Source organism: Penicillium daleae (assembly GCF_028827525.1).
Source record: "Penicillium daleae strain IBT 16125 chromosome Unknown utg000002l_segment0_segment0, whole genome shotgun sequence".
Lineage (NCBI taxonomy): Eukaryota > Fungi > Ascomycota > Eurotiomycetes > Eurotiales > Aspergillaceae > Penicillium > Penicillium daleae.
This window is the reverse complement of record NW_026623150.1, coordinates 2359760-2372548: the sequence shown is the minus strand read 5'-3', so window position 1 is coordinate 2372548 and position 12789 is coordinate 2359760. Positions and strand designations below refer to the sequence as shown.

General features: G+C 53.0%; 3 protein-coding genes across 3 annotated transcripts; 1 reads left to right on the top strand and 2 right to left on the bottom strand.

The window, feature by feature from the left end:
- Positions 1-117: 117 nt before the first annotated feature.
- On the bottom strand, positions 118-4391 carry N7458_001854 (putative xanthine dehydrogenase HxA; the record flags this gene model as incomplete). Its single annotated transcript, XM_056905237.1, has 4 exons — positions 118-1801; positions 1860-3811; positions 3879-4082; positions 4146-4391. The coding sequence occupies 4 exons, from the start codon at positions 4389-4391 to the stop codon at positions 118-120; spliced, it is 4086 nt and encodes a 1361-aa protein (XP_056769344.1).
- A 516-nt stretch (positions 4392-4907) lies between these two features.
- Positions 4908-6787, bottom strand: N7458_001853 (uncharacterized protein; the record flags this gene model as incomplete). Its single annotated transcript, XM_056905236.1, has 2 exons — positions 4908-4977; positions 5061-6787. The coding sequence occupies 2 exons, from the start codon at positions 6785-6787 to the stop codon at positions 4908-4910; spliced, it is 1797 nt and encodes a 598-aa protein (XP_056769343.1).
- A 777-nt stretch (positions 6788-7564) lies between these two features.
- Positions 7565-12225, top strand: aarA (L-aminoadipate-semialdehyde dehydrogenase; the record flags this gene model as incomplete). Its single annotated transcript, XM_056905235.1, has 8 exons — positions 7565-7824; positions 7884-7989; positions 8085-9135; positions 9195-9511; positions 9568-10006; positions 10073-11469; positions 11527-11870; positions 11928-12225. The coding sequence occupies 8 exons, from the start codon at positions 7565-7567 to the stop codon at positions 12223-12225; spliced, it is 4212 nt and encodes a 1403-aa protein (XP_056769342.1).
- Positions 12226-12789: the final 564 nt, after the last annotated feature.

Genomic DNA, 12789 nt, shown 5'->3' with positions numbered 1-12789 from the left:
TTACATTGCAGAGTACTGACTGTACTGATTTTTGAACAAGCTGATGAGTAAAATTCTAAATGACATCGATGTCGTATATGTCATGCCGTAACTCGTATATAACATATCGTGTTCATACTAAATAGCAACAAAGAAACTCTTCTCGCCCTCCTTAGGAGTCACCCGTGCCCTCTCAACAATCGGATCAGCACAGCTAATACGAATACGCTCTGGTGTAGCAGGGCTAACCAAGCTCAGTACCTCCTCAACTCCCCACTGCTTGCGAGCTGCCTTCAGTGCATCACGAATAGCGAAGAACACAGCGCTGCCCATGAAAAGGGGCGGTTCACCGATACCACGGGAACGCTGGATTGTGCGCAGATTCTCCCACTCCACATCCTTCAGCAGGCTAACATTGAAAACCTGAGGGATATCGCGGAAGCCGGGAATCTTGTAGTTACCCGGGCCACGGGTGAAGATTTGGCCCGAGGCGCGGTGCCACAAACTTTCTTCGGTAGTAAAGAGGCCCTGACCCTGGACGTAGGCGCCTTCGATCTGGCCATAGTCAATGGATGGGTTGATGGTGCGACCAACGTCCATCTTGATATCGGCGCGCAGGGGAGTCCAATCTCCAGTCAAAGTGTCAATCTGGACTTCAGCTGCGGTGATACCCTGCGTGAAGTAGAAGAACATCTGGCCCGAGTTCTCACCCCACACGTAACCGATGTCGGGAGTGCGGTAGTAACCCTGTGCGGAGAGGTTGACACGGGCAAAGTATGCTGCGTGCGCGAGCTCTTTCATAGTCGCATTGGGCATCTTCTCACGGAAGGGACGGAGTCGCTCATTCAACTGCTCGCAGGCATTGAAAATGGCGTAACCATTCAGATCGGAACTGGCAGATGCTGCTGTGGAGGAGGTGTTGGCAACGGTGTTCGTTGCTGTCTCAGCAATGAAGACGTTATCTTGTGGCACACTCAAAGCCTCGGCGGCGATCATAGTCATCTTGGTGTGGAGTCCCTGGCCCATCTCGACACCTCCGTGAGCCACAAGGACACTGCCGTCATGATAGATGTGGACCAGAGCACCAGCCTGGTTCAAGAACAGCGCCGTGAAAGAAATACCGAATTTGGTCGGCACAATAGCCATGCCGCGTTTGGACCACTTGTGCTCCTTGTTGTACTCCTCAACAGCCTTGCGGCGCTCCATGTAGTTGCTCTCCTCCAGGACTTGGTTGTACATCAGAGGCACATACCAATCCTTGAGCTCCTGATTGAAGTGTGTGGTTTCACCAGGCTTGTACATGTTGATAGCACGCATATGCTCTGGTGAAATTCCGAGATGATCGGCAATCTCGGAGATATAGCACTCCGCGAAGAACAGACCCTGCGGTCCACCGAAGCCACGGAACGCCGTGTTGGACACGGTGTTTGTCTTGCAAATTCGACCCCGAACATAGATATTGGGGATCTTATAGACACCATCAATGTGAGACAAGCTTCGTTCGACGACCGCACCCGACAAGTCTTGAGTGTGGCCACCGTTGGCGAATACGTCCGCATCGAGAGCAAGGATCTTTCCCTCCTTGGTGACACCAACCTTCCAATGACAGAGGAAGGGATGGCGCTGACCCGACGTCAAGATATCCTCGTCACGGTTTAGCATGCATCGCACCGGTCGGTTAAGCTTCTTCGCGGCAGTGGCACAAATTCCAGCCAGCTGGACAGAGCGCGTTTCCTTGCCGCCGAATCCACCTCCAAGTCGCTTAACGCGAGAGACAACCTTGTTAGCGGCTACCCCGCATACCTGAGCAATATATGCTTGACTATTTGATACATTAGCATGAGCTGAAGGAGTTAAGATGAAATAAATATGAAACTTACGTCTCTGTGGGATTCTGAGTGCCACTCCAGACCTCAATCTCACCATCTTCGGGCTTGGGGATGGCAACACAAGCTTGAGTCTCCAAGTAGAAGTGCTCTTGACCACCCATGCGAGAGACACCAGTAAAGATATGGTCAGCCTGCTTGAAACCCTCTTCCGTGTCACCATTCTTGATGAAGCGATAATGACCGAAGAAAGACTCTGCCTCAATGGCCTCTTCCATGCTCAAGATGACAGGAAGGTCCTCATATTCAACCTTGACAGCTCTCATACCTTCCTCGGCAATCTTGGCGGTCTGTGCTACAATCACACCGATTGGCTGACCAGCAGTATTAACCTCGTCAACAGCAAAGAAAAGCTCATCACAAACGGGTGCTCCCCACCAGTTTGCTTGTGGGTTGGGCAGGTCTGTGTGGTCAACATAGTCGACAACTCCGGGGATCTCAAGTGCTGCGGAGGCGTCAACACTCAGGATCTTTGCATGTGCTTTGGTAGAAAGGACCATGCAGGCGAAAAGCTCGTTTTGTTGAACGGGGATGTCGTCAGTGTACTGGGCTTGACCGGTAGACTGCTTGAGAGCTGCGACGTGAGGGGTAGCTTTGCCTAGGATCTTTTGTTGATAGGCAACGGACGCTTCATGGTCCTTTGACCCAGTGGAAATCGCTCTTTCAATTTCAGCGACTACGTCTGCATCTAGGTCGGATGCCCTAACTTCGAGCCCCGAGAGGACGTCGTGATAGAATCGGTAGAAGAAGCCCATTGCCAAAGACTTTCGATAGGTGGCCATTCCACCAGGCACGCCATAGGGCAGACTGAAGTCTTTCTCAAGGGCGGTCATCACATCCTCGAGTGTTTCAGGATTGGTGAACTTCTTGCCGATAAGCGCTTCCTGCGCGTTCTTCGCCGAGACCGTCATGGCAGCCATGCCACCGAAAACGAGATTGCAGCTGCTTACTTCATTTGTCTCGGACAGCGACACACGAAGCGTAGCGTTGACGATCGCAATGTCGTCGTCCTTTCGCTTAGCCTGCTTGTAGGAGCGAATGTGCTCTCCCTTTTCCTGGGCAACCGGGATCCGCAACCTGGCGATGATGGAGTCGGGAGCCAAAGCCGTTTTACGGTAGCCTTGGAAGAACTCGGTCATGGGAATTTCTTTCTCTCCTTCAAGTGACTTGGCAATCAGGATAGTATTTGTCGCCACGAGTACAGGGTTGAGATCAGAGATTGGAGAGGCAGTAGCCAAGTTACCAGCAGGCGACGCGACATTTCGGATTTGACGTCCCGCAAAGTACTGAAGCTGCTTCTTGATTGCCTTGAATGGCTGGCTGCGAGTCGGCCCGTAGCGTTCTACGGCCTGTTCACAGACATGCTCCAGGTCGGTTAGCGATACGTTGGCGCCAATTTCCAGGCAGTCATCGTGGAAGGTGAACTGTCGCAGTTCGGGAATGTCGCCCAAGTAGACAGAGGCGGAATAGCGCATAGCCTTGAATTTGATCTCGATCTGGGTCTCTGTGCTTCCACCGATCAACTTCGCCTCGGGGTGGATATGCTTGATCTGCAACAGCTGCTCCACAGTCACAGGCCGGTACCACTTCTTTCTCTTGTTACCAAAGACCAGTGGCTGGAATTCATGCTTTCGTAGGGCCGCCGGGAAAATCAGTTCTGTGTCGGGACTGTACTTCTTGAACTCAGGCGCGGGGAAGATGGGTTCCACCACCTCATTCTCCTCAGTAGCTGAAGAATCCTTGCAGCAACCACCGTCCTTCTTCTCCATACAGCAACCGGATCCTCCGTTGGCTTTGGACATGCCACAGTTGTTGCGCGAGTTGAAGCTCTGCGCAGCATCCAGGATCGGTCGGTATCCAGTGCAACGACACAAGTTGCCATCGAACGCTTCTTCGACTGCGTGTTCTGAGGGAGTTGGATCATTTCGTAGCAATGCGTACAGACTCTTCAAGACATTAGTTTAAACCAATTTATCCGTAGGTCCGAGTGCCGGGACAACTCCGAGTACATACCATAACAATTCCAGGTGTACAGAAGCCGCACTGGCTGCCATTACCGACCGCGATCCGTTGCTGAACCGCGTGGGGCTTCTTCACATCACCCAGTCCTTCAACCGTTATAACATGCTTGCCGTCGATCGATACGAGGGGAGCAAGGCAGGCGTTGACTGAAGCATGGTAGATCTTCGTCGTTGTTTGGTTAAGGTGGGAAACGACCTATGTGTTTCCTCCGCGGTTAGTGGAATGTTCGAACCCAGCCCCCTTCGAAAGGTTACCTACCACTGTGCAAGCACCACAACCTCCTTCAGCACACCCGAGCTTAGTCCCAGTCAAGCCAACACCTCGCAGGTATTCCAACAAGGTCAGTTCTGGGTTAACGGTGTCGACAGCGACCTTCGTGCCGTTAAGATAGAACCGAATAGTATCGTCCCACTTCTCAGTCAGTTGAGCAAGCGAAGTCACCTTCGCCATCTCCTGCTCAACTTCGCCGACCGAGTCAGAGTCCGTACTGCTAGCAGGCGCCATTGCGATAAGCGTAGAGAGAGAAGCAGTGGCAAGACGCGATACGTAGGGACGGCGTTCACGAGCAGCCTTCAAAGTTCATGCTGGACGCTGGGAGTATTTAGTATATTTCGGGGGGATCGCAAAGACCTTCCTAAAGCTGTCACGGGATTCACACTCTCACGGAGGCCACCAGAGTGCAATTCAGGCCGAAAGTGAAGAGGGGAAGTCCAACAGAACCGAGAGGCAGATGGCAAAAGATCCAGGGACGAGATAGGGCAACTCGCCCGCACCCCCCACTGGGCTCCACCGCGGACTGCGGGGATCGCCACACGCCGCACAATCGGACGCCTATCACAGTCCGCTTGATTACTAACGGGCCTCAACAAGGTTCGTACTGTAAGGATGGCAGATTATGTAGTTGTACCAGTCAATTCTATCAAATTTCCCATAGTGCGCCGAAAATGCTGGAGTACAATGAACCATATTACAGTTGAAGATAGAGAAAACATGCAAATATTTAAGAAACAGCCCCCGGGCCTACTGCGAGGGGCTAGAAAAGGCCTTCTCCTCTTCTTCCCACTGCTGGCGCTCAACGGCACTTCGAGCCCTATTGTAAAAGTCATCAGCAATTAGCAATCAAACCCCAAGCTGCTTTTGCATCCTGCACGAAAATGACCTGTTGAAACTCACCGATAAGCTTTCACGAATCGCCACACTTCGGTGTCCGCCAGGTTCCAGGCTTCGGCGACGGCCTTGATTTTGTTCACATTGGTATCCTTGCTCTTCATGACCTCGCGGGCCTTCCTGATCAATTCGTACTCTTGGCCGACGCCCTGCTGGCTTGGGTTCTTGTTCTGCACACTCTCCTTATCCCCAGCCGTATTCGGGTCGATAGTGCCACTGCGGGGAATCTTGAATCCGAGTTGCCACTCGAACTCATCCAAAAGTTCAGCGGGGAGACTTTGTCCAGCCGCCGCAGGTAGAGACTCGACGGTCATCCACAATGAGTTAGCAACAGCCTGCTCGCCGGCGACAACCTGCTTAAACACCGTCCCCCTGGACGAGCTACCCAGCTCCTCTCCAAGGTGTTCCTTGGTTACCTCGGCCAACCACGAATCACGCTCAGTCTCACGACGGATCTGGGGCGTGGTCACAAGATCGGAGCTCTTTTGCAGACTGATGAGGGTATACGGATGAGGCAGAGTACCAATCGTGAATAGGAAGGAGGTGTTCTTGAAGCTTGCTGGCTGACTGATACGCATGGGCGACTTAGCGGAGCCGCAGGGCCGGCATTCAGGAATGTTGGGAGGGCAGGAGTTGGGCATGGGAGACTCCGGGCATTTAATGAGAGCCTTGGCTAAACGTAGTGCCGGCTCTACCAGCGCCGTAGTATGCTGAGGGAAGGGCTTCAGCACGGCCAGGCCAGCTGGGAAGGCGTTCTGGAAGGTGTTGTGAAGGTGCCCGTTGATGAGTTCCACTAGCTGTAGTCGGCCAGCCGCAGGGCTTTGGCTAATCTTCTCATGGACACTCGGGTAGCGCGAAGTGATACTGGAAGATCTGTAGTATGCCAATGCAGTTGGCTGTTCGACCTTGAACAATGCAGGATCGATCAGGTCGGAGAACGAGGTAGATTTGTCATCCAGCTTCTTGACGGCACCTTCGATGGCCTGGTTGATGCGCTGTTTCTCTGCAGAATAGAGCCCGCCTTGGAAATTATCAAAACGTGTGATGAATTCGGGTATCATTCCTCGTCGCAAAGCGGTCAGGAGATTATCATCGTATCGTGCCATGGGGAAGCATTCGAAATCGGCGAGTATTCCAGCTCCCATGTGGCCCCAAGCCAACCAACGGAAGACCTCGTTCTCCAAATCCGCGTTCAGCTTTAATTTCTGCACGACCTCGTAGTACGGGTTCTTCATAGCGTCGCCCGGGGTGAGGACGACAGGCCGGAATCCCTGCGCGAACCAGGCCCGTCGCCAGGCGAGCAGAAGTTGATCATCAGCGTCATGATCGTCCTTCAAGTCCTTGCCAGTGTGCTTCTTCAGGTTATATTTAGGATTGTAGTAGGTGTAGATTCGACGCCGTTCCGGCAGCGGAGGAAGGACGGAGCGGTTCTCATCCAGGGTAATGGCAGATGAGAAGGGATTCTTCCATTCCCAGGTGCTGAACCATTTCGACTCGCCACTTGTGCTGTTTGTTTGCTCCGCTGGGGGTTCGTGAGATGGAGGACGGAAGGACGGTAGGTGGAAATTGCTCAGCGATGGGAGCTTTGGAATCGGGACATGATACTTCGCGGGCTCTTGGCCCTCCTCTCCTTCAATCGTCGGTTCAGGGATAGGCGAGGACGAGAAGATGAAAAGGAGGAGCGCGACAAAGACAATGATAGCCAACAGGCCCGTGCTCCTATGAGGAATCATCTTTTACAACCTCTGCTCAGAGAGTGGGAGCCGGTTGAGAGGTGAGTACTCGGACAGAGGCAGTGCAATAAATCCCAGCCGCGATGCTGTTGTTCTCCTGGAGATCTGAACTCGACCACACCGGATCCGGCAGGTCAAACCAGGTCCAGGCTTAGCGGGAGGTACGGGGTATCTGGAAGAGTGGACGAATTATTCCATCGGATGAAGCCAATGCGACGGAGATGCTGCCACGCCGTTGCCTCCAATGATGTCAGATAGACAAAAAGTACAATTCACTTCTCCTGGAGGAGCCAAGACTCTTTGGGGTCTCTCAGGAGCTTCCTGAATGCCTGGGGCATCAAAACACGGGCTGACTCATCAGATTACATCACCACCTAACCTAACTAACTAACTAACTAACGTTACTGTAGTTAACTACCTGGGCCTAGCCCTTTACCATACTGTACTCCAGTAGGATACAGCTTCGTAAACTGCTGCTGGGATTTGTAAAGACCAATCGAGTAATTTGTGACGAAGTTATCAGGTGGCTTTAGTGGCGTTAACGCAGTGATAGTACTAATCTATTTTTTATTAGGCTAAATCGTGAAGTCGAGAGCATACATGTCAAGGCGGTGAACCCTCACGAGGTGTGTGGGGGGCGACTCGGGGCCAATGACCGCGAGGCACCCACGGCGAAATCGGCCCTTTTTTTGTGCCCCTCCGCAAGGACGGTGGATTGACTCATCTCGCCTTCTCCATTCTTTCCAAAAACATATCGCGAAGCAATTGCACAGCACCATGGCTGTGGGATCAGCTTCGCTACAGGACCGCCTGGAGAGGTGGGCGCAACGCCTGAATAACCTCACCGTCTCCCCTCTTTCGAGAGATTATGATACGCAAGCCGATAACAAGCGAACCATCGAGGCCTTTGAGACCCTCAATCTCCCCCAGGAAACTCAATTGGCCCTGAAGAAGCTCTCCGGATCTTCATCATCAGAGTTCACTGTTTTCCTAACGGCTTTCGTGCTGCTGGTTGCTCGTTTGACTGGTGACGAGGAGTGCGTCATTGCTGCTCGATAGCTCTGCGTGGAAATTGGCAGCTGATAATTCCCTATAGTATTGCAATTGCCACAAATTTGGCTGAAGACTCCCGTCCCTTCGTGCTTCGCATCTTCTATGATCCTTCCGAAACTTTCACTCAGCTCTTTGCCAAGGTTGACAAGGTGCGCCATCTATATACCTCCTATCCTATCTATGGCCTCCACTTCATACGTTTCGCCGCATAGTTCGGTTCTGACTGAATTTCTCGACATATTAGACTTTCAATGAGTGTGCCGCCGATATAGTGCCCTTGGGTAGCCTCCGCTCGTACATTCAAGACAAGTCCAAGTCCGAACGTACTCCCATCCTTTTCCGATTCGCTGCCTACGACGCCCCGGCCGCCTCGCAAGAATACCCCGCCAACACATTCGATAGCACTGATTTGGTCATAAATGTTTCATCTGAGCTCGGCGCTTACTATAACCAGCGTCTCTTTTCCAGTGCACGGATTGCCACCATTCTCAAGCAGTTGGTTCGCATCGCTACCAATGCTGCTGCGAACCCAGAGGAGGCTGTAGGCCGTATCGACATGACAACCGAGGACCAGCTTGCGCTTCTCCCCGATCCCACTGCTGACCTCAACTGGTCCAAGTTCCGTGGTGCCATTCACGATATCTTCGCTGAAAATGCTCAGATGCACCCGGAGAAGCTTTGTGTCGTGGAGACCAAGTCGAGCAGCTCCCCTCACCGTGAGTTTACATACAAGCAAATTAACGAGGCTTCAAACATCCTCGGACACCACTTGGTTCAGTCCGGCATCCAGAGAGGGGAGGTTGTCATGGTGTACGCCTACCGTGGTGTGGATTTGGTGGTGGCTGTGATGGGTATTCTGAAGGCTGGTGCTACATTCTCCGTCATCGATCCCGCCTACCCACCCGAGCGCCAGAATATTTATCTCGATGTTGCTCGCCCCCGTGCTTTGATCAACATTGCAAAGGCTACTACAGATGCTGGTGAACTGTCAGGCATTGTCCGGTCGTTTATTAACGAGAATCTGGAGCTCCGCACCGAGATTCCAGCCCTCGCCCTTCACGACGACGGCAGTCTGACTGGTGGGTCTGAAGAGGGTCAGGATGTTTTCACTAAGCAGATCGACTTGAAGTCTCAGTCTGTTGGTGTCGTTGTGGGTCCCGACTCAATCCCTACTCTTTCCTTCACCTCTGGCTCGGAAGGCCGGCCCAAGGGCGTTCGTGGTCGTCACTTCAGTCTGGCATATTACTTCCCGTGGATGTCTGAGACTTTCAAGCTGTCTGAAAATGACAAATTCTGTGAGTACCTCCCTTAACTAGATCCACTAATCTGACTCTAACGTGTATCATCTGTGAAGCTATGTTGTCTGGAATTGCCCATGATCCAATCCAGCGTGATATCTTTACTCCGTTGTTCTTGGGCGCCCAGCTGTTGGTTCCAGCCAAAGAAGATATTCAGAATGAGAAGCTGGCCGAGTGGATGCGAAACTACGGTGCTACTGTTACCCATCTCACTCCGGCCATGGGTCAGATTCTTGTGGGTGGTGCGTCGGCGCAATTCCCGGCCCTGCACCACGCTTTCTTCGTCGGAGATATTTTGATCAAGCGTGATTGCCGGTCGCTTCAAGGTCTTGCTCCCAATGTCTCCATTGTCAACATGTACGGCACAACTGAGGTAAGAACATGACCACGCTACGATCTGGGAGTTCTTTGAAGGCTAACTAGAATTAGACTCAACGTGCCGTCAGCTACTACGAAATTCCTAGCTACTCGAGCCAGGAAGGGTTCCTTGACACCATGAAGGACATCATCCCTGCTGGTCGTGGTATGCTGGATGTGCAGATGCTCGTTGTAAACCCCTTCGACCCTACCCGTATGTGTGCCATCGGTGAGGTTGGTGAGGTTTATGTTCGCGCTGCTGGCCTGGCCGAGGGCTATCTTGGCTCTCCTGATATGAACGCCAAGAAGTTCTTGACCAACTGGTTCGTGAAGCCCGAGGTCTGGACCGAAAAGGATAAGGGCGGAAATGAGCCGTGGCGGGAATTCTACGTTGGACCCAGAGATCGCTTGTATCGTAGCGGTGATCTCGGCCGTTACACTCCCTCTGGAGATGTCGAGGTTTCTGGCCGTATCGACTCTCAGGTCAAGATCCGTGGCTTCCGTATTGAATGTATGTCAAATTCCCTGGCAATTGTGTGTGGTAATGGCGAGGATTATTGAAGCTGACTTCCACTAGTGGGCGAAATTGACACTCACTTGTCTCGCCATCCTTTGGTTCGCGAGAATGTTACTCTTGTTCGTCGTGACAAGTTCGAGGAGCCTACTCTTGTCAGCTACTTCGTCCCCGATATGAGCAAGTGGTCAGAGTGGCTTGAGTCTAAGGGGCTCACGGACGATGACTCGGGTGAGGGAATGGTTGGCATGCTCCGTCGATTCCTTCCCCTCCGCAATGACGCCCGTGATCACCTTCGCAGCAAGCTCCCTGCTTATGCGGTGCCCACGGTGATTATCCCGCTGAAGCGCATGCCTCTCAACCCCAATGGAAAAATCGACAAGCCTGCTCTTCCATTCCCCGACACCGCGGAACTCAGCGCTGCTGCGCCTCGTCGTCGCTCCTCTGCGATCCAGGCGCTGTCTGAGACTGAGCAAGCCCTAGCCCAGATTTGGGCTAAGCTGATCCCTAACGTGACTGCCCGCATGATCGGACCCGATGATTCTTTCTTCGATCTTGGTGGACATAGTATCCTTGCTCAGCAGATGTTCTTCGAACTGCGCCGCAAGTGGCGCACAGTTGATATCAGCATGAGTGCCATTTTCCGCAGCCCAACCCTCAAGGGCTTTGCAGGCGAGATTGACCGTCTCCTTGACGTGGAGGCCTTTGCGACTAGCGACAAGGCCGACCAGGGTTCTAACGAACCCGACGACGGGTACTCGAAGGATGCACGTCAGCTGGTCAATGAGCTTCCTGCGACGTTCCCCACCAGGACGGAGGACTTGCTTGCTACTCAGCCGACTGTCTTCCTTACCGGTGCTACTGGATTCTTGGGTGCTCATATTCTCCGTGACCTCCTCACTCGCAAGTCTCCCTCTACCAAGGTCGTCGCCCTTGTCCGGGCCAAGAACGAGGAGCAGGCTCTGGAGCGTCTTCGCTCCACCTGCCGCGCCTACGGCTTCTGGGACGAGGAGTGGGTTAACCGTCTGGAAACACCCTGCGGTGACCTTGGCAAGCCTCTCTTTGGTCTGTCCCAGTCTGTCTGGGATGATCTGACCACCCGTATCGATGTGGTCATCCACAATGGTGCCCTCGTTCACTGGGTCTACCCCTACTCTACTCTCCGAGGCCCTAACGTTCTGGGTACTATCGATGCTTTGAAGCTGTGCGCTACGGGCAAAGCTAAGCATTTCGCCTTTGTCAGCTCTACCAGTGCACTGGACAACGACCACTACGTGCAAGAATCTGAGCGTAGCCTTGCCGCTGGTGGCAATGGTGTGAGCGAGGACGATGATATGGAAGGCAGTGCCGTTGGTCTTGGAACAGGTTATGGTCAGAGCAAGTGGGCTGGTGAGCATCTAGTTCGCGCAGCCCGTGCCCGCGGTCTCAAGGCCGGCATCATTCGATCTGGGTATATCTTGGTAAGTTTTCGGTGCCGCTCGATCCGTCGGTATCAGGATACTCATTGTTTCAAATAGGGTGACTCCACCTCTGGTGTCTGTGTGACCGATGACTTCCTTACTCGCTTCTGGAAGGGTTGCGTTCAGTTGGGTTCGCGCCCCAACATCGGCAACTCCGTCAACGCTTGCCCGTCAGACTACGTCGTACGGGTTGTCATTTCCGCTGCCTTCCATCCTCCTAACAACTCCACCGGTGTTGTCCACGTTACTGGACAGCCGCGTCTCCGCCTCAATGAGTTCCTCGGAGCCCTGGAGACCTATGGATACGCCGTCAAGCAGATTGATTATATCCCATGGGCGTCTTCTCTCGAAAATTATGTTAATGACGGCCAGCACAACGATAAGGAGTCTCAGCATGCCCTGTAAGTAACTAAATGATGTCTCTATTGTTTCGGACGACCGACTAACCGGCCATCTAGGATGCCACTCTACCATTTCGTGGTTTCCGACTTGCCTTCCAACAGCAAGGCCCCCGAGTTGGATAACACGTACGCCTCTGCCGGGTTGAAGGCTGATGCAGCCTGGTCTGGCGTGGACGCCTCTGCCGGTGCCGGTATCACCGTCGAGTTGATTGGGTTGTATGCCTCCTATCTGGTAGCCATTGGGTTCCTGCCTGCGCCCACCCTCGCTGGTGCCCGACCCCTGCCACCCGTGCCCATCACCGAGGAACAAAAGAAGATGGTTCTCAACGTCGGCGGCCGTGGTGGTGCCCCCTAAAATCGGGTGGTGTGATCTATATATTCCTTTTTCCCCTGCTAGCCAATGGTGGCATGATTTTAGTTATGTAGAAAAGTCCTAGGAATTTATATGCGAATGAATGAATTCAAAGTCACCCGCTATTATTCTCGTATAGAATCAGCTGTGGGTGGTGTGCCATGTATCCCTGGCAAGTGTCCAATTGATCGAGGAGTCCTGAGCTGTATAGATCGATCGTGCCCAGTCAACCAAAACCGCAAGCCGCCGATCCCGTCATCCGGACCTTTCTCCTCGGAAAGAATCGCCCCTCCAAACCACCAACCCACCAACCCGCCAAGGCACAGACTCTCTTTCCCCTTGCTTCAGCTTCTTCCTCTCCTATTACTGCTACAACCTTTATTGATAAACAGTCAAGTCTCCTGATTCTTCTCGCCTTTTTCACTTCCTCATCTCCCTTCGCATCGAGAAAATTCATCGCTATGTCTGAAGGTACGTGCACGGCCGGTCAACCTTTCTGATCGATTCTTGGCGGGATTTTCCTCCTTCCCCAATTCTTTCCCCCAACATCTCAGTTCCCTCCGCCGT